At 49.7% G+C, this 20,040-nt stretch overlaps 1 protein-coding gene across 5 annotated transcripts in view; it reads left to right on the top strand.

The window, feature by feature from the left end:
* Nucleotides 1-20,040, top strand: part of ITPKB (inositol-trisphosphate 3-kinase B) — a 97,391-nt gene that overhangs the window by 43,698 nt on the left and 33,653 nt on the right. Inside the window, exon 3 of one of the 5 annotated variants that reach the window (XM_073801100.1) lies at nucleotides 18,388-18,426. The exons of the other annotated variants lie outside the window; for them this stretch is intronic. Within the exon in view, the coding sequence (XP_073657201.1) occupies nucleotides 18,388-18,411 (24 nt within the window). The 3' untranslated portion in view covers nucleotides 18,412-18,426. Of the gene's footprint in view, nucleotides 1-18,387; nucleotides 18,427-20,040 lie in introns of those variants that run through there. 5 annotated transcript variants of the gene reach the window in all.

Here is a 20,040-nt window from a genome sequence, read left to right as displayed (position 1 = left end):
AGAATTTCCTTCCTGTTCAGGGCTGAATAACATTCCATTGTGAGTGTAGCGCACGTTTCGTTCATGCATTCATCCATTGATGGATACTTGGGTGGTTTCCACCTTTTGGCTATTGTGAGAAACTAGTTTTGACATGTTGGGACGAAGGCCTGCTTTCCCTGCCTCCCTGTGAGGTTGACAAGTTGCGTGGATGGTACTCTGTGTGAGTGAGTGAGGCACATCTGGATGTGCCTGAGTGTCCGTCTGTCTGTCTACGTGTACATACATTATTAGGGTATAAGAGTCCTGTTTAATATCTGGAGAAACTCTCTGTGCCCACCTGGCTTGTCACAGAGTCCTGACGAGAGGATAAACAGTAGGCGCGTGCAAGGCAAGCTCTCGACACAAGAGGAGACACGCGTGGCAAGCTCCTCCCCTGGGCCCAGGTGGAGTTTCCCTGCTCTGAGCAGCCTCTTCTGACCAGCCCCACCTCACCTCCTGTACTAGGATGGCCTGTTTACTGCCGGGTGCTGCAGTGGTGGGAGATCCAGCTGGGAGCCTGGCAGCCTGGGGCCAGCACCGGTCCTGTAAGTCCCGGGTTGTGTGACTTTGGCTAAGTCACTGAACCTCCCTCAGTCTCAGTCTTTGCATTTAAGAGGACCTTTTTTTTGGTGTGCGTGTATTAAAGGCAATGTAGCAAAAGCTGTTAGCCCAGTACCTGGCTTATGGCATGCATTCCCCACAAAATCTTTGTTCCCTTTCTCCTCCCTTCTCCACCAGGTAGTGAGCACCTTGCTGGGACGGGCCTTGTTTTATTTACCTGGATGGCCTCGGGGCCTAAACAGTGCCTGGCTCACAGTAGCAGCGGCTAGTTCAGTGCTTGTAACATTATGCTGGACTATATGCAAAACAGAGGCTCTGCTACGACAGGACTTCCCAAAAGTGTTCTGAACAAACAAAGCACCAGTGCGGTGAGGGCAGGGCCCCCTAAGGAGACCCCTTTGAAGAAAATATTGTTTATTTGGTTGGGCAGATTCTGGCTTGATTGAAAAACAAAAACCTAATACTGGTCTCATTACTTTTTTGCTCATCGCCTCCTTGTCTGTGTGTAGGGTGCCTCTCAAAGATTATTGGTTGGGACTTTAAAAATAGGCCAGTTGTCAGATATCTTGGCAAGAAAACATACCCCAGTAGCTTTAGGTATTTTCGTAAAGCTAAACATCTCTCCTTGGAGAGAGCTCTTTGGATGAAGGGTCACTGAATACCCTGAGGAAGTCGGAGAACAAACTCCGTCTGTCCCAAGCTAGTGGCGTGGAATCTGGATATCAGTAAAGTGGGGAGGGCTTGTGTGTTGCCGTTGGGGGCCGAAGGATGGGTGACTGGAGGATAAAGGGTCCAAATCCGACCCCCACCCTCCCCTCCCCCCCACCAAGGGTGTGTGTCTTTGGTTTGACCAGTGAATCATACCAGCCTCCGTGGGTAGTTGGCGACTTGGGCAGAGAGGAGGATGCAGGGATTGTTGGTGGTGTTCCAGATGCCAGGTGGAAGGCAGAGGAGAAAGTTCTGGCATAAAAGCTCTGTCCTGGGCTGGATGGGCTCCTCCCACACATGGGAATGTTGCACTGGCTCTGAGATCCCGTGGCTCTGAGCCTCCCCCTAATTGCCATGGGCCTCGTTAGCATCGGGCCATGGGCCCAGCAGTGTGTCTGCCGTCAGGGTTGCTTTGGTGACGAGGCCTCCCTTCCTCCTTTCTCCTCGTGACCTTCATGATTACCTAATGCCAAATATAGCGGGATGGGGGTGGCTCTTCTCTTTGTCTTACAGGAGACGCTAAACAGATGGGGCCGTCCTGGCAGAGCCGGGGGTTTACATTCTGGGTCTCCAGGAACAGCTCTGCCCAACATGGCAGCTGTCACATAGAGGGCTGCGGTGATCAAGGGAGCACTCTTCTCTTCTGAGCCCTTCAGGGCTGCAGGGATCTTCTTTACAGTAATATCACTAGTCTAGTTTGTCATTTCAGAGGGACTTGCAATCGGTGCTTAGCTCTATAAGACGGGTTAGGCCCAGGGTTTTTTTCCCTTGCCTTGGATTTGGGCCAGACTTGGTATATAAGCTTCCACTTTTCCTTATCCTAAGGAAAATTTAGGAAGATTGGGTGCTTTCTCCTGTTTCTTGTTTAAAAAAAAAAAAACAGGGGGAAAAGGTTGTTGCAGACACCCTTGGCTGGTCCTGGTTCCCAGGGGCAGCTCTACCCTCTCCCCAGATGCCTGCAGGAGCTGGTGAGCTCCCTGAGGAGGTGTGGGATGCTGTCTTTTGACCTCAGCCTCTGTTGCCTCGCAGAGGGCCACGTGTAAGGGGCCCTTGAAGGTGCGGATCGATCACGGAGCTGCCCTGGCCCTCAGCGGCATCTGCTTGGCTGTCTCTGCTCCATGCAGGGCCGAAGGAGGGCAGGAGGCACTGCGCCTCCAGGGGAGTGGAGCTGCTAGGACCAGGATTTCAGGGAACTCCTCGGTTTCACTGGCTTCAAGTCTGCAGGCTCAGAAGCAGACTTTGTGTCAGAGCTCGCTCACGTTCCTTTATGCTGGAGGAAGCAGTTTACAGGGACAAAAGGCAGAGGCTCTTTTCCAGGCTGACCCCTGGGCTGGAGAACAGAAACCAGGGAGCTTTGGGGGACATGGAACGCAGCAGACGGCAGCTGAAACCCTCCGGTGGCCCCTAAAAAGGCCCACTTTTGGCGGCTCTGTGTGGGCAGTGGGTGAGGTTTTTGTTTCCATCCAAGGATGAGAGCCGTGGACCCATGACCCTGAAAGAGCTCTCTTCACGAATAATTTCTGGTTCCGTCCCTCATGGGCTAGATATTCGGCAGCATTCCTATTTCCTATCCCTATGCTCTGTTTCTGCTTTCTCCTCTTAACCGGAGTTTACTTTGCTCCACCCTGAACTTAACTTCAGCCCACGTGTAAATGACGCTATAGAAAGATTCCTTTTTTAGGTATTCCTTTTTGCTCACCAACTACAGAACTCGAAACTCAAGGCAGCAGATGACTTGTACCACATCAGTGAGGCAGGGGTTGGTCCAGGGCCGCAGCACTCCCTGGAGGTTCGGGCCGTGCACCCAGCCAGGCGAGCCCTCTGGGGGCTTTTGTTGTCACAGTCAGATCCTCCCCAGCGGCACCTTTCCTCTCCCCACGCGTCCTCCTGCACCTCATGTTCTGCTCCAGCCCCGTCCATCGCCATAAACCAGCCCCAAGTAGCCCCCAGGCACATACACCCAAACCCTTTGGGTGCCCTTTTCCAACACTGTGCGTAGCTAATGCTACAGAAGGGAATCCTAGGTGGGCAGGAGGCACTTTTAGCGCTGGGTTGGTCTGTGCTGGGTGGAGGGCGCTCACAGCTCAGGCTGGAGGAGGCGGGGCCTCTCAGAGGCTGGGGAGGGGCGGTGCAGGAGCTTCGTGTTTTCCCACTGGGTGTGTTTTCCCAAGGAGCCTTGCTTGAATGGTCCGATCCTTCTGAATTTATCCCATTTTCCCAAAGCCCAAGGTGGATTCCCAGCTCTGGACTGCAAAATGCTGGAGGGGACCCGAGTCCAGTAATGGTATCTGTGTGAACCCGAGGGAATTTTTCCATGTCCTTTGGTAACTAACCATGCCCTCCTTTTCAGTCAATACCAGGCATGCCCAGAAGTGGAATTAGGCTCACTGGGCGGCTAAGGGATTGGAGACGTTCTCCAGCCAATCAGAGCCTCGCTGCTGATCTAAGGGCAAATGTTTCTGTGACCTGCCCCCAGCTTACTCACCTCCACTGCTTCCTTGCAGCAGACAAAACCAGTTGGGAAGCCTGCTAGCCCACATGGCTTTCCACTGGGTTCTCCTGAAGTTCCCTGGGAGTCCTGTGGGCATGGACCTTATCTACCATGCTGGACGAGCTATTCACTTTCCTGTGGCAACTTGTCCCGTTAATCGGGGGTGGGTATCGTCATCCTCCCCCGACTCTTCACTCAGCTGCTTACACCCATCAGCAGCTCCTGTGTTGCTCCACGTTTATCTGCTCAGGGAAGGCCTCTTCCCAAAGACTGCCCATCAGTCAGTCCCCTGCCCTCCTGGCACTCAGAAGCCACTTCACTTCCCCAGATCAAGAGCTTTGTAATCAAGAAAGGGGATTTTTCTTTTTCCTTCTGCAGTGTGTTTGGACTTTTCATTAGTTCATTTTATAAACACTGAACTAAACACTTGTTACATGCTAAGCATTCCAGCTGAGCGAGACCCAGTGCCTGCCCTGGAGGAGCTGGAGGTGTAGCTGGTCACAGGGGTGCAATCAGATCCAGAGCCTGGGAGGGGCAGGGCAGGGCCGTGGGGCACACTGGGAAGCCTCCAGCCCAGAGCCATCCGTGAAGGCTTCCCGGACGCGGGGTCAGTGGAGCCACGTCTTCACTGGTGAGCTGGACATCGGTGGCTGGACAGGGAGGGAAGAGTCCATGTCAAAAGAGCCAGCAACCAAGAGACTTGAGAGAGTGTGGTGGGACCAGGAAATGGTGAGTGAGCGGCGTCCCAGGACTGTGGGGCGGGGGTGGGGAAGTGCTGGAGTGTCTGTACCGAGGGTACTGAACATTGAGCTCAACGGAGGCTGAATTTTGACGGGCATCACTCTCAGCAGATTCAGATATCCTGTGAGTGACAAGAGGACATGTCGAGGTTTGAAAACGGCAACAACACATCTAGGTGTGGAGAGGCAACTCCGACGACAGGGACTTTGGGATGACTCTCCGACCATGTTGTTCCCGTTGATGGACTGTTTCCCTCCTGGTGCATGGAAGGCTACCTCCTTCATTCCCCACCTTGGTTTCTTTCGATGGACCGGTCGATCAGTCTGATCCTGAGTTCTATATTCTGCTGCCCCGGGAATGCTGAACCCTGGGCATGAGTGGCGGAGGGCAGGAGGCAGGGTGCCAGGATGGAGAGGACAGCACAGTGGCCTCTGAACCCCCCTGTGTCCCTCTGGGCGAGTCATTTAGGCCCCTGTGCCTGGGTTTTCTTATCTGTAGATGTGAATGACTGCATACTTTCTGGATTCTCCCTGAATGGCAGACGATAACCCTGCATGCGTGCATTTGTAGTTCTGTACCCGGCCCCCGCAAGGGCTTTCACTGGCTTCCTCCATTGTGGAAACGACTTTCTGCCTGAGGAGAAGGGCTCTTAGAGACCCCAGTTCTGGGTCACGTGTGATTTCGGGTTTGTAGGGACTGTACCTGTGCATGTCCCTTTTCGGTTTTAAAAAAAAAAGAGCTACCTTTCGTCCACCCCTCCCCGCTCACCGACAAAAGGGCTGCTCCGTGAATCCAAGTGTAGGCATTCCGCACAGGCTTTTGAAGGAGGTTGGTGGGGTCTAAGGGCTGGCTGCTCTGCTGCCTGGGTGGTGCTCATTTCCTACTGGAAGCCTTGTGCCAGGCGGGCCGGTTGGAGAGGGCCTGGTAACAGGTGAGCAGGAGTTTCTCCTGCCCTGAGTCCTTTGGGGATGAGTCTGTACTTCTCCCACATTCCCTTCTGGTAACGCTTGTGCGGGTTCCATCTCATTCCCCTCGGTTTTGTTCCTAATAGCGCCACATCACTACTTCACGCTAAGGGCAGGAGAGAATTCTGTTGGTGAGAATTGGGTGCTGTACAGGGGCTATTTTTCTGTTTCAAGTTCATTTACTGTTTGTATTGGACATTTCCCTGAGACCCATCAAGCCAGATGGTTTGTCAGTATGGAGCACGCCTTGGGGAATTAGCAGGATATCTGTGCCTTCTTTGGCTGGAACTTAACATTTCCCACTTGGGATCAGCAACTAATAAACTCTCTTTGCAAAATACCTTGCACTATCCTTATTTCCTTAATTTTTTAAAATGAAGTTTGGTAAGATTAAAGCTCTGCTCTGGGGCATAGATCTTGTAAGGGGCTTGGTGACTGGTTTTTTAGTCCTCCTATAACCTGGCCTTGGGTAGGTGGCTTGGCCATTTGTCAGTTGAAGATAGGAGACAGGCATAGAAAACAAGGAATGATGTGTTGCCCACATTTACAGTTTTGGAATTGAAAATCAAGCCTGCCACCTCTCCTTATCCCCTGCCCCCCATATTTCACAATTGACTTACACTACACAGCTAGCGGGAGGGATTTTGAAATGGGTAGGGGCAAGGGGACATAGCGTGGTGGAGAGAAATGGGTTCTCAGTACACAGACATGGACTCAAGTCCTGGTTATGCCCCCTGATGAGTTCTGTGACCTTGAGCAAATCATGGGATCTGCTGAGCTTCTGTTTTCTTATTGATGAACAAGGGTAATTTAGTCCCTGCGTTGCCTGCCTCACAGGTCTGTTTTGAGCATCAAGTGACATAGTATATGCAGGAGAGCTCCATCAACTCTGCGGATGTGGAGGAAGGAGAGGAGAGGAAAAGGAGACATCACCATGTTGGCAGCAGGGTCTTTTATGCTGGGCTGCTCAGAGCATGAATGGGGAACTGTTGTTCCGGAGTGGGATTCCCCCCTTCCTCTCTGCCTTCGGACACCTGTCACAGATTCCCAAGCTCTGTCTCTTCCACCCAGGTCTGCACACGTCTGTACAGGACAGGTGACAGTTTGCTGTGGTGTGGCCGCCCCCCTGGGGCCTGGCTCCCCTCGGAGCGTCACGACGTCATGGCATCAAGTAGGAGGGAGGGAGCAGGCGTGGGTCCCTGGGCGGACAGACTTGTCCTGGGCAGAGCTGCCTCGGGTGACATAACCCAGGGTGACACAATCCAGTCTGATGGCCACGCACTTTGGGAGGTAGAGCTGTAGCCAGATGCATTTGGATTCTCCCCAGAGTACACACCTCCTCCTGAGGCTGAATTTGGAAGTGAAAAGGGGACTGGAGGTGGGGAACCGAAGTGGGAGGTGTCCTGGAGGCTTGGAGGGCTGCCCTGCCTGTCTCCCATGCCACTTCAGAGCTTCATGGATCTCCTCCCCAAAGAGGTATGAATCTCACTCACTCAAGGGGGCTCCGCTGAAGACTGCCGTCAGCCCACAGCATCCCTTCTCTTCATACCAAGTGCGAGTTAATCCTAGGTGGTTTGTTAACAGGGCATCACCTACTGAGGACCTAATACGTGCCAGGCAATGTCCTAGTACAGCTAGTCCTTAAAACAGCCCCGTGAGGGAAGTATTATTATTAACACCTCCACTTTACAGACCAGGAAACTAAGGCTCAGAACCATTCAGTGGCTTGGCCTGGGTCACACAGTGGGCAACATGCTGGAGCTAGGGTTCTGATTTCGGCTTGCTTGGCTCTGAAACCTATGCTCTACCTTGCCAACTCACCTTCACTGCTGGTCAACAGAAGTCCTCAGGAACCCCGAATGGCTTGCTGAATGTTACTTCTGTTTTCCCAGCTCTTTGGGGCCACTATGACCAAACACTAGCCCAATGGTTCTTCCCTAGGCTGCACACTGGAAACGTGGGAGCGTTAAGCAATCCCGATGCCAGACTGCAGGCCAAACCAAATAAGTCAGACTCTCTGGGAGTGGGACCCAGGCAACAATGGCTGTAATGCTCCCAGGTGGTGCTGTGCAGCCAGGAGTAAGGACCACTGCACTCGCCCACCAGGCCTCTAGCCGGCGGTGCTCCTCTGAGTAACGGAAGTTAGGTGGTGGCAGCTGCCTGGGATCCTTCAGGAGGCCAAGTTGTTCTTCAGCCCGCCCTTTAGGTGGCCCACCTCCACGGCTGCTACACTCTTTCCAGATAGCTCTGCCACTGACTTTTCATTTAATGGTGTCAGACAGCCTATAAGCTTTTTTTTTTTTAATTTATTTATTTTTGGCTGCGTTGGGTCTTCGTTGCGCTGCACGCGGACGTCTCATTGCGTTGGCTTCTCTTGTTGCGGACCACAGGCTCTAGGTGCACAGGCTTCAGTGGTTGTGGCATGCGGGCTTCAGTAGTTGTGGCTCGCGGGCTCTAGAGCGCAGGCTCAGTAGTTGTGGTGCACAGGCTTAGTTGCTCTGCAGCATGTGGGATCTTCCCGGACCAGGGCTCAAACCTGTGTACCCTGCACTGGCAGGCTGATTCTTAACCACTGAGCTGCCAGGGAAGTCCCAGCCTATAAGCTTTATAAGCAGCATGAAAACTCCCAGTCTGGGTTTCTCAAGACAGATGTGGGAATGAAGGTATTTGTTTTGAAGAGGGAGGTGAGGTATTGTCAGGAGAACTGTGTCCTGCAGGGATGCCAAAAAGATGGCCAGCTAGTAGACCTGCATTCACTCCCTTTTTCAGCACTTGGGTTGAGGCATGTAAATGTTGCAGGTGGGAAACGCTAAGCACAGATCCAAATCTGTACAATGCAAAAATATGCAAATTGGGTTTTAAAATAAAATACTATATTTAATTTTTAAATCAAATCTTCTACCTTGATGTAGGTGCCCCAGGCAATTGCAGGAAGGCAGCCTGACATCTAGCAGACCTGGGTTAGATCTGGGCTCTGGATTTATCAAAATTTCTACACTTACCCACTCTGTGCCCTTGCCAGGGTGGCGGATAAGCCTGAGAGAACGGACACAGTCTCTCTCACACAGTGCCAGGCATGGAACGCACACCCGATGCATATGAATCCTTTCCCCTTCCTTCTCTGCCCCATTTTAAAGACGGGGATGTCTGCTGCTCTGCAGTAGTGAACCTGCCGGTCAACCCAATGTTAAGTGAAGTAAAACCCCTCAAGAGCCGAAGGCCTGGTCTAGGCAGGATCCACAGGCTGGGAAGAAAGGAGCTATTTGGCTTCTCCGTGGGAACTGGCAACAGCCCACCACACAGTGTTAGATCTTCTCTCAAGACCACCCGGTCTGACATGGTAGAAGAAAGCGGATGGTTAACTTTCTGACCAAGGTGCTCAGCTGAAAGGCCACCGGAGGTGGCACTAATGATTCTGCCATCCCTGGTGAATTTTGGTTTCAGAGGACAGTACCTCTCAAAGGCACTGTCAGGCACAAGGACTTCACCTCACAGGCTGACCATTTCCCGTTTGGGGACATTTTCTCAGCATATGAAGAAACACACCTACCTAGCCATCACAAGGCGCGCGCGCGTGTGTGTGTGTGTGTGTGTGTGTGTGTGTGTGTGTGTGTGTGTGTGTGTGTGTGTGTGTGTGTGTGTGTGTGTGTGTGTGTGTGTGTGTGTGTGTGTGTGTGTGTGTGTGTGTGTGTGTGTGTGTGTGTGTGTGTGTGTGTGTGTGTGTGTTGGAGTGTGGTGTGGCCTCACATTCACCCAGCATGAGGTGGAACATTCTTCCCTGTTTATCGCAGGGACAGGCTAGCGCTCTTATGTCCAGTGGGCTTCAAGGCAAGAGGGTAGCATAAATCCCTGTGATGACAGAAGGCATTTAAAATGTCTCCTGGACAACAGTTCTTGGCTTAAGTTCCCTTGATCTGACTTTTCTTTGGCTTGAGTTGCATCCCAGCTAAGCTGAAAAGCCAGGGTCCCCTTGCTTCCTCCCCAGATTGTGAGACTTTGCTTTCCTTTTTAATACAAATCGTGGCTAACTTAATACAATTAATCACGGTAAAGTCAACTGTCCAGTAACTCGTCCACCCGCTGTTCTTAGACAAGGACCCTGAAACGTTCAGTCTTATCTCTTTAGGGGAAGAGTTTCCGTTCCTCCTGTCGGTACTCAGCTGCCCTCGCGCTTTCCTGCCTTCCACCTCGCGGCCAAAAGGGATTTAGAACCTCAAATCTCAAAGGAATGCGAATTAAATTTCCAAAAGCGTGGCGCTCTTTCCGGGTCGCGCTGATTTGGGCGGCTCGTGAGCCCAGTGCGCCGGTCCCTGCGCTCCGGCCCCGCCCTCCAGCGCCGCGACTCTTCAAGGCAGGGGCGGGGCCGCGGTCACGTGGTCGGCGTGAGGCTGGGAGGCTCGGCCTTCTGACTTTTGGGTTAAGTTTCAACCCCCTGCTGGGGCCGGGGCGTCCCGGGAAATTCACTACCCGCCCAGAGATGTGTCTTAGGCTTGGAGGTGGGCTCCGTAAGCAGGTTAGAGGCGTAGACGCGGGGCCAAGGTGCCCACATCAGTAGGAAAACAACAGGTTGTCAGGGGCTTTTCGCATTTCACTTTCTCCCACGCCTGGCATCGCGTTAACTCTTGTCAGGTTTCTGCCTGGTTGGGAGCGAGGGCAGTTCACAGTGGTGAAGAGGGATATTTCTGAAGTCAGATTCTTTCTTAACCCTGTCTCAGGAAATATAATATGGAACAGGAACGTTTAAGTTTCTTGAAAACGTTATACGTCCGTTGTAGACAATTGGATAAATCCAGAAAACTATAAAGAAATGAAAATCACCTATATTTATCGTGTTAGACATTTCTAAGCATTTTTTTAAAAAATTGCTTTCATACTGTCAAAATGCAATTTTAAGTATACTCTTTTGGGTTACTCTGATAAAGTACAAATTTTACATTCTCTTATCTGCTTTCTCTCTTAAAAATCACTTCAAAAGGGAAGCAGAATATTAATGCAGGTCAGTAACCACAATTTGGCCTTTTTTGAGATTATCCCAAGACCACGGAATTTCAGAGCCAGCTATTGTTTTTCAGTTTATGTGGTTAACCCTTCCGTTTTGTGGACTGAGACTCAGAAGTGACATGACAAGCTTGGGGTTGCCGATTTAGCTGCAGATCTCCCCAAACTCCAAGAACACGGAATATGGCAACTCATTTTTCAGGTTGGAAATCTAAACTAAGAACGGCAGAGAAGGGTACAGGGGAAGTAGGCAGTCAAGTTAGAGAGAGACAATTTTCTTTGGAATTTTGATACATTCTAATTTCTTTTCACAAATGGAAATAAAATGACGTTTTCTAAAATTCTAAATAGATGCTGTCCCCATTGGAAGAAAACACCAGCAAGGAGATGGATACATAGAGAGGCAGAGGTCTCTGTCTTAGAGAGGCACCCATTTCTTTGGGATACATGGCCGTATCTATGAAGAAGTCAGCCCCCAAATCCTCTAGCCAAAATCCTGGAGGCTGTGTGCTTTCTCCTGCTGGTCTGTCCTCTGGGCTGCCACCATTCTCCATTCGCCCATTACTAGCACCTTCTCTGGGGCCTGCCCCTTGGGGATGCTCCACTTCCTGGCATCCGCTCTGTGCCTGCCCTGTTTCTCTTCCTGGGAGAATTCATTGACACTCCTTGTCACTTCCTGGGAGGCCTCTCTCTTCACACAGGAAACCTCTTTCCTGAGAGCAGCCTAGAGTAAGCCTCTTGTGAACAGGGTTGTCAAGACCATGTAAAATCCCAACCAAAGCCTTAGCGCAGCTTGGCTCTTTTTGGAATAGATAATTCACTCTTTTTCTCTCTGACTGGGACGGTAATGATAATAAAAATGGACACCTATGAGACAGGAAGGAAGGGGGCAGGGCACAATCATTAAAAGAATGACACAACCATTAAAAAGAACAGGATACCACAAAAACTGGTTAGAACCTACTAGGCCCAAAATGGCAGAAGACTTGACTTCCAGTAGACCTTGAGCCTCATTATACACTCATTGTAATACATCAGCATATGCTAAATGACACACCCACAGGTGCCTTGACAGTTCCAAGGCCGACCATAAAAGGCCAAAAAGTGGGTGGTGCCCAATTCCTAGAAATTCCCACCCCTTCTCCAGTATAGTTAGAATATTCCTCCCCCTCATTAGCCTATGAAATTACCCCACCCGTGAAAACTAACCACCCCACACCTCGGGGCCTTTTGAGATAGACCAGAATGCATTCTGTCTGTGGAATGTGTTTCTCCCAGTGCCCTTTCCAACCCCATGCCCTGGGACGGCCTGCACTCTGTCTGTGGAGTAGGTATCTCTCTAAATAAACCTGTTTTCACTTAACTATGGCTTGCTCTTGAATTCTTTCCTGCACGAAGCCAAGGACCCTCACTTGGCGGCCCATCCCGGGGACTCAGGCGATACCTGGGACATGACCATCCTCTCGCACCCCATTTTTTCCTACAACACCTAGAGAGCATTTAATGCTATCTCACTGTGTCCCATGCTCATTTCACAGATGAGGAAACGGATGGGGCACAGACAAGCTTACCGGGAGTCATAGGGCTAGTAGATGGCAGAGCCAGAATTCACACTTGGCCTGGCTCCAGAGATCATGTTTCTAACCACTAGACTAGACTAATCGGTTTCCTACAGGGGCTCAGCCCTTTGCCTGTGTGACAGCATACTATAAGAGGTCTGCAGCCAGCTACGCAGGGATTTTATTTTCTTCTCTCCTGAGCCAGAGTCTGAGGTCTTGAACACTAGGTAGAAGCCTTGGTTCCTATGCTCTGTCCTAAGTTTGCATGGCAACCAGTTTTCATTTTGTGTCATTTTCTTTTCTTTCCACCAGGCCATTTTTGTCATGTTTAACATCAAATTGTCATTTAGTAACTGGTTCTTTTGTAAAATTTTTCATAGCAATAATGTTAGAAAAATAATCTTGGTCAGCTTCCATGTCCTGGTTTGGGTTTGGACAAGTGTAGATGTGTGACCAGAGATCATATTCTGGAATTGGACAAATCTGTTTAAATATAGATCACCACTGACTGGCAACATATCTTTTAAAAAAAATCCTTCATTTGATGTTCAAGTAATGCCTATACAAGCTTGATACAGCAAGTGAAATAATATAAGTGAAATACCCGTACAGGCGGGATAATACATTACAAGATGTATAGAAGTGAAGTTAGTCATCTCCCCCTTCAACGCTGTCTGTCTTCATCAGTGTTAGACACTTTCTTCTCCTGGGCAATTTACTTAGCCTCTCCAAGCTTGTTTTCTTGTCTATAATGTGAGCATGATGCCCCACTTTGTGAAGGACTGAGCGTGATTTATGTAGAAGGTCCTCTTTATTTATTTAAGATTTTTTTGATGTGGACCATTTTTCCAAGTCTGTATTGAATTTGTTATGATATTGCTTCTGTTTTACGTTTTGATTTTTTGGCTGTGAGGCGTGTGGGATCTTAGCTCCCCGACCAGGGATCGAACCCACACCCCTGCATTGGAAGGTGAAGTCTTAACCGCTGGACTGCCAGGGAAGTCCCTAGAAGGTTCTCTTCAAATGGTAGTTGTTTGTGGAACCCCCAAAAAAAAGATATGAAGGAATTTATTTACAAAACAGAAACAGATTCACAGGCACAGAAAACAAACTTATGGTTACCACAGGGGAAAGCGGGGGTGGGAAGGGGGATAAATTAGGAGTTTGGGATTAACAGATAGACACTACTGTATATAAAATAGGTAAACAACAAGGGCCTACTGTAGAGCACAGGGAACTATATTCACTATCTTGTAATAACCTATAATGGAAAAGAGTCTGAAAAAGAATAGATATATATATGTATAACTGAATCACTTTTCTATACACCTGAAACATTGTAAGCAACTATACTTCAATAAAAATAAATAAATAAAATGGTAGTTGTTACGCAGTGGGAACATATGTCCGTTAGGGCTGCAGTAAGTTGCGTTTTTGCCGTGGAAAGAGGGGCTCGCTAGCTTTCCCACTCGCTCTGTTTTTCCAGGCTCCTCCGTCTCGCAGCCTCTGGCACAGCCCGGAGCTCGGGGGGAGTGGGCAGCGGCGGCTGGTGACTCCCAGCGAGGCCCAGAAGGCGGGTGGGAGCTCACCTCTCCACTCCAGCCAGAGTGGGTCTGGGTCTGGGTCTGAGTTCCAGGCCTTCTGATCCTGGGCCTGGGCTTGTCTGAGGTTCAGATGAGGTTAGAGAACTGAGGAGGAAGGAGAGACAGCCTTAATGCCCCCTCCCTCCCCCTCAAACCTCAAGCAGCTCTTCATGCTACTCCCCTGCACACACACCTCTTCCTGCCTTCTCCACCTTGACACACAGGTCTCTCCCCAGCCCGGTGGCATCTTGCCTGGTGCTAATAATAGAGAGGGGTATCTTGCCAGGCAGTGTATTCAGGAGGCTGTCCCAGCTCTGCTCTGGCAAACTTGCTGGGCTGACTTGGTAAATAGCCTTTGTGAGCAGAATAAGCCTTTGTGTGTCCTGGAAACTCGTGCTGTCCCTCCCTGAGGGCAACACCCTCCTGGAAGTGTGATGGGGATGCCTTTGGCCTGGAGATCTTAGGGAAACCTAGTTTCAAATAGCCCTAGACTTCCAACCCAGCTGGGGTCTGGGAAGGGAGGGCTTGCAGGTTTGGCCAAATTGCTGCCCCAGGTGCTGGGGGAAGAAGTGGGAAGGCGGTGTGTGTGTGTGTGTGTGTGTGTGCGCGCGCGCGTGTGTGTGTGTGTGTGTGCGTGTGTGTGTGTGTGTAAATGTGAGGAGGCTACGCTGCATAGTTCTACCTAAAAGGCAACACAATATGCTTATGGTAGTCCTTTTCAAGGCTCTAAAGCAGAAATCAGAGTGAAAGAAGAAAAGTAAAAGATTTCCAGTTTTCCTATTAAAAAAAATCCCCGAAGCCTACTGTCCAGTTCATGTGGTGGTTTTTGTAACTTGCTTGTATGAACTCCTTTAGAAATTGTTTAAGCATCCCTCCGGGCAACTACCTTAAATTCTTGTTAAATGAATGCAGGATATATGTCCATTAATGGATTCAATAAAACACTTCAGATTTGGGGGTTATTCTCCAGGCACTTCTGCTAGGTAATACCTCGCACTTGGATGATGTTTTGTGGTTTGCAAAGCACTTTCACATCTGTTTTCTCACTTAGTTGTCACAATAACCTTGGGAGCCAGGCAGGGCATGTCTTGTTATTATCCCTGATTCACAGATAAGGAAGCCAAGGTTTTGGAGGGTTCAGTGGCCTGCTCAAGGTCACACGGGGAGCGGAGAGGGCCCTGGAGCTCAGGCTTTCCTTAACTGGCCTGCCTCCCACTGAGATGAAACAGCAGGATGGTTCCTGGGACCCAAGATCTGGGGGTGGGGTGGGGGTGTTCTTGGATTAAATTAATTCACAGTTCTTTCAAAAATAAATTTATTTTTGGCTGCATTGGGTCTTTGTTAATGTGCGCGGGCTTTCTTTGGTTGCCGCGAGCGGGGGCTACTCTTCGTTGTGGTGCGCAGGCTTCTCACTGCGGTGGCTTCTCTTGTTGCGGAGCACGGGCTCTAGGCGCACGGGCTTCAGTAGTTGTGGCTCGCGGGCTCTAGAGCGCAGGCTCAGTAGTTGTGGTGCACGGGCTTAGTTGCTCCGCCGCATGCGGGATCTTCCCATACCAGGGCTTGAACCCTTGTCCCCTGTATTGGCAGGCAGGCGGATTCTTAACCACTGCGCCACCAGAAAAGTCCCCACAGTTCTTTATGAGTGTGTGGACCTGCTGGTTGTGGCTTTTCTTCATTAGAATTTGCACGTAAACAAAGATGGCTGACTTCTGTGCCAGACCCAGCCTGGTTTCGCACCACGCACAGTGGCGTGGATTAGCAAGGGGGTGTCCATGATTCTTTTCTCTGCATTGCTTTACACATCAGAATTGCTCTGCAGGTAATCGTGAGTTAAAAGGCCATACACAAAGGCATCAGGCAGCAGCCAGATGTTCATTTTAATAAATGGAAAATATGACTCTGAACTGGGGCCACCCTGACCCACCAAGCAGGCAAATTAGCCATTGAGGATGAAGTCTTTGTCTTTGGATTGATTGTAGAAGATGTGGGAGCAGGGGCCCAGAGTTAGGTAGTTTTGTTTCTTTCTCCCCACTTTTTCTGTTTGGTCTTGCTTAGATCCCCTGACGAGACTCTATAGGGTATTCTACCAAAACTGTAAAGAACTGTGGGCAGAATATTAAACAAGGCTCAAAAGGATGAGTTGGGCAGGTACTCAAGTGGAAATGTAGCTGAGGGGATGGACTGGAGGAGCTGGAGCTCAGCACTCAGGAAAGCTTTGTAAAGGCTTGAATCTTGTTGATGGTAACAGCCTGCATGGGCATAGCACGTTGGAGCGTCCTTTATGCCTTCACCTTTATGCCTTATTCCATATCCATCTCACAACAGCCAAGGATGTGAGCAGAGCAGTTAATAATATCCCCGTTTTATAGAGGAAGTAGAAACCGAGAAGCAGGGAGGTTGAGTAACTTGCCGAAGGTTCCACAGCTAGTAAATGGCAGAGCTGGGACTAAACCCGGGTCTTCCGACCCTTGCTTACTTGAGTGTTCTTTCCAATCCGCTTTCCAGGCTTCTTCCCCTTCTCCTCCCCTCAGCTGCCCAGGGGGTCCTGGCCATCCCTCTGCTTAGAGGTAAGGGAAGTGATCGTGAGAATTTTTCCAGTGCTGAGATGTTTCTGGAAAAAAGTGGAGCTGTATCTGTGTCCTGATCTGTGCTTTTTAAGGTTTAGGGTAATAGGACTGAGTCTTAGACACTCAGCGCTGGAGAGTGCTGTGCAAGCGTTTCCAGGTGTGGCCGGTTTCTTGCACGCTGCTAGTGGAAAGTAGTAAGAGTTCCATTTTCCTGTTTCAAGCGAGCATTTCCCCCTTGGGGTTATAGTAACCACTTCCTCCTCAGCACCCAGTGGAACATGGTAAACACCAGTTACAGAAGAGTATTCCCTTCTGAGAGCCTCATCGGGTTCCTTTTTTTCCTTTTGTCTTTACACACACAGGGCTGTGAAGGATAGGTCCCTTTCCCCTCTGGTGTAGGGTTTTCGGAACACAGAAAACCCACACACAAGTCAGGTGCAGGTCTGCCGAGGTGCTTTGTCATCCTGCTTCATGTTGGAGGGAACTGGGTTGGAGGCAACTTAGTAGGAATACGGAGCCGTTAATTATCGGGGGTGGAGGGGGACACACTGCATCACATTGCAGACTCGATGGTCAGGTTGTTAGAGGAACAGACCCTGCAGTGGTTCTTTTGAAATTGGCAAAGGGAGCAGAGCAGGACTTGGTGGTTAGGTAATGATGAAAAGGAAGCAAATAGGGATTCTAGAGAAATTAAAAGGGTGTGGGGAATATAAGGAAAGTGTCAGTAAAGGATGAGTAAAATGTCTGAAGATACTGTTGATTTTAGATATTTTTCAAGTACTTTAATAATGAAAAAAAAATTGTAATTGCTGGTTTGGGGTTACAAGAACTTCTGAACCCACCGCAGTCTTTCTTACAGCCTTGAAGACCGTGAAATCCCATCACCAGAAAATGCTTATGATGTAGATCACCCTGGTCACCCCTGACTTTGGAGGGTGGCCACTGAGATCGACGAGGAAGTGGAGGAGTTTGAGGCATGTATGGGCTGTAAAACCTCCTGACTCTGTCCTCCAGTTATGCGGTCACTGAGCCAAAGGAGGGGGAAAACAAGTAAAGCCACTCTTTGTGTAGTTTGTGCTTAATCTTTATGCGTTATTAAATGGAACAGTACAAGAGCAGATCTCCTAGAGATCTCTCGACAGAACAAGAAGGAGCTTCCTGCAACTCTGGCAGGGTCGCAGGGCAGTCCAGATATAGAAACTTAAATTGCACACAGGCTTGTAACGTTTCTCACTTCGCGCAGATAGATAATAAGGCTGAAAGGCCAAGAAACAAAAATATATGACGTATATCTAATGTATATGATGTATTATGTATCCATCTATAGCTACGCTATACTCTGTACTCTACAGGCTCCAGAAGACCTATCAAATATTTCCGTATGTTTAGAGAATTTAGGAGGACCCCTGATAGGTAGGAGTTGAGACTGGCTACGGGTTGGGTGTCGGCTGAACTGGTTACTAGTACCGCCCCTGGTTGCTGTGCTTGTGTTTAGACGGACCGAGACGTCTGTGTTGGCCTTCTTCACATCATCTCCGCTCCTGAGCAGAACTGAACCTGTTTCCACAATTTCTCCCATGCATCCCTTTTTTTAAAAATGGGAATATCTAGAAGAAGATTCTTGTTGTTACCCTTGGTACAGTTTAAAGCATGTTCTCCACTTGTCAGAAGCAGGATTCTGGTTAGGAAGGGCCAGTGTTCTGAACGTGGTGGGGATTTCTCATCCCTGGAATTGGGGGACAGAAACCAAGTGCAGGTTCTGTACCTGGGACCTACTTCCTGTTTGTCTGTCCAAGTTCACACCTCTCTTAGGAGCTGAAGTCTGGAGTGAGATTATTGCGCCCCTAATCAAACATGAATTCTTTCCAGGCTTCACCTCCCACCGATGCCCACCCAGGGCAGCACCCCTCACCTGCCCACAGACAGGCTCATATCTCTGGCACAGGATTCCTTCCCACTTCCCTGTTGTCAGGATCCCAAGGTCTTTGGAAGCACCTACTTTGAACAGGGATCTCGCCTCCAGGCTAGAGTGGGCATGTGAAGGAGCTGTGCTCTCACACCCAGAGACCAACAGCCATGGTCCAAAGCAGAGAGCTGTTGGTTTTCTTAAACGTCTGTCTTCCTCTCTTACCTGGACGATTACAGCAGCCTCAAAACTGATCTCTCTTCTCTGCCCTTCTTTCTATTCCCCAGGTCTGCTCTTCACAGGCTGAGTGAGCCTGATTTTTTTTTTTTTTTTCTTTGCGGTACGCGGGCCTCTCACTGTTGCGGCCTCTCCCGTTGCGGAGCACAGGCTCCGGACGCGCAGGCTCAGCGGCCATGGCTCACGGGCCCAGCCGCTCCGCGGCATGTGGGATCTTCCCGGACCGGGGCACGAACCCGCGTCCCCTGCATCGGCAGGCGGACTCTCAACCACTGCGCCACCAGGGAAGACCGTGAGCCTGATTTTGACACTCCTCTCCCAAAACCCTCCAGTGCCTTCCTGTCTCACTCACATAAAATCCAAGATCCTCAGTGCAGCCTGAAGAGCTCTGCCTGAGTGGACCTGGTTTCATTCCACACCCCGCTTTGCTCACTCCATTCGGCCACTCTGTTGCTCTTGCTGGCCTTTGAACCTGCCCAGCACGCCCTGTCCCAGGCCTCTGTACTTGGCTGTTCCCTTGGCCAGGACCAGGAGGTGTGCAGGGTTCAGCCCCTCACTTCCTGCAGGAAGGGCTTCCCTCAGCGCCCAGCCCAGATGGCACACTCTCCCCCTGCCCTCGGCCATACCCTTTCCTCCACCTCCCATTCTCTTTCTTCAAAACACTTGCTGCCATCCAAGGTACTGTGTATGTATTTACATGATGTACTATTTATGTATTTATGCCTTTTTCTACTTGGAAGGGAGGGGCTTTGCTGTGTCCACTGCTGCGTCCCCCATGCCTAGGACCCTGCATGTGGTAGGTACTCTATAAATATTTGTCCAAAGGCCAGCAAAGAAATGCACCCACAAGCTGTAGCATTTATGGAGCTCTTGCTTGGGCGTCGTGTTTGTAGCAAGGGACACAAGGATGAATCTCATAGCCCTGCTCGTTGCACAACCTTGATCTCTTCTCTGTGGGAGGGTTTCACGCATAATTCTGTTCCCCATTCCTGTTCTTGCCTGTGCTTTTTGAATATTGGGAAGGCCACTCACCGTGTGCTTCTAGCTGTTTGTTATCCTCTGCTAATGTTCCTGGGCTTCCAGAGTTCCACGGGGTCCCATTCAGGGAACCGTGTTCAGTCTCGACCTTGAGGAGCCTACCCAGAGGGGAAGGAAGGCTGCTTCTCGCTCAGATGAAGAGGCGTTTTGGAGGGGGCTGTGTTCTCAGATCAAATGCAGGGAGAAGCACTGAAGGTGCTGGAGGAGATATAGCAGCAGTGTTTTCATGTCGCCTGTTTAGTGTGTGTGTGTGTGTGTGTGTGTGTATGTGTGTGTGTTTGATCTGTACACTTCTTTAAATTATAAAAGCAGACTAACCACACGCAGACACTTAAAAAATAAAGCAAAAGGGCCTATAACCATACTATCATCATAACCCTAAAATCTTAACTAAATCTATTGATTCTGTTGATTATTAATTGGTTACTTTATATTCCATCTTAATTCAAAAAGGTTTGAGGATGCTTACAAACATATGTAGTGCAATAGAATATAATAAATAGCTAAGAAATCAAAGGGTTAAATACGTTTATAGAAGTCAGTATAAATTTAATATGCAGAAATGCGTACTAATGCAACTATTCATATAAATTGGTATAGTTCTTCCTGGCCTTTTTTGTTTGTTTGTTTGTTTCTTTTGGCGCACCACACGGCTTGCGGGATCT

This window comes from Tursiops truncatus, chromosome 1 (genome assembly GCF_011762595.2).
Source record: "Tursiops truncatus isolate mTurTru1 chromosome 1, mTurTru1.mat.Y, whole genome shotgun sequence".
Lineage (NCBI taxonomy): Eukaryota > Metazoa > Chordata > Mammalia > Artiodactyla > Delphinidae > Tursiops > Tursiops truncatus.
The sequence above is the reverse complement of the archived record's forward strand: the minus strand, read 5'-3'. Positions and strand labels throughout refer to the sequence as shown.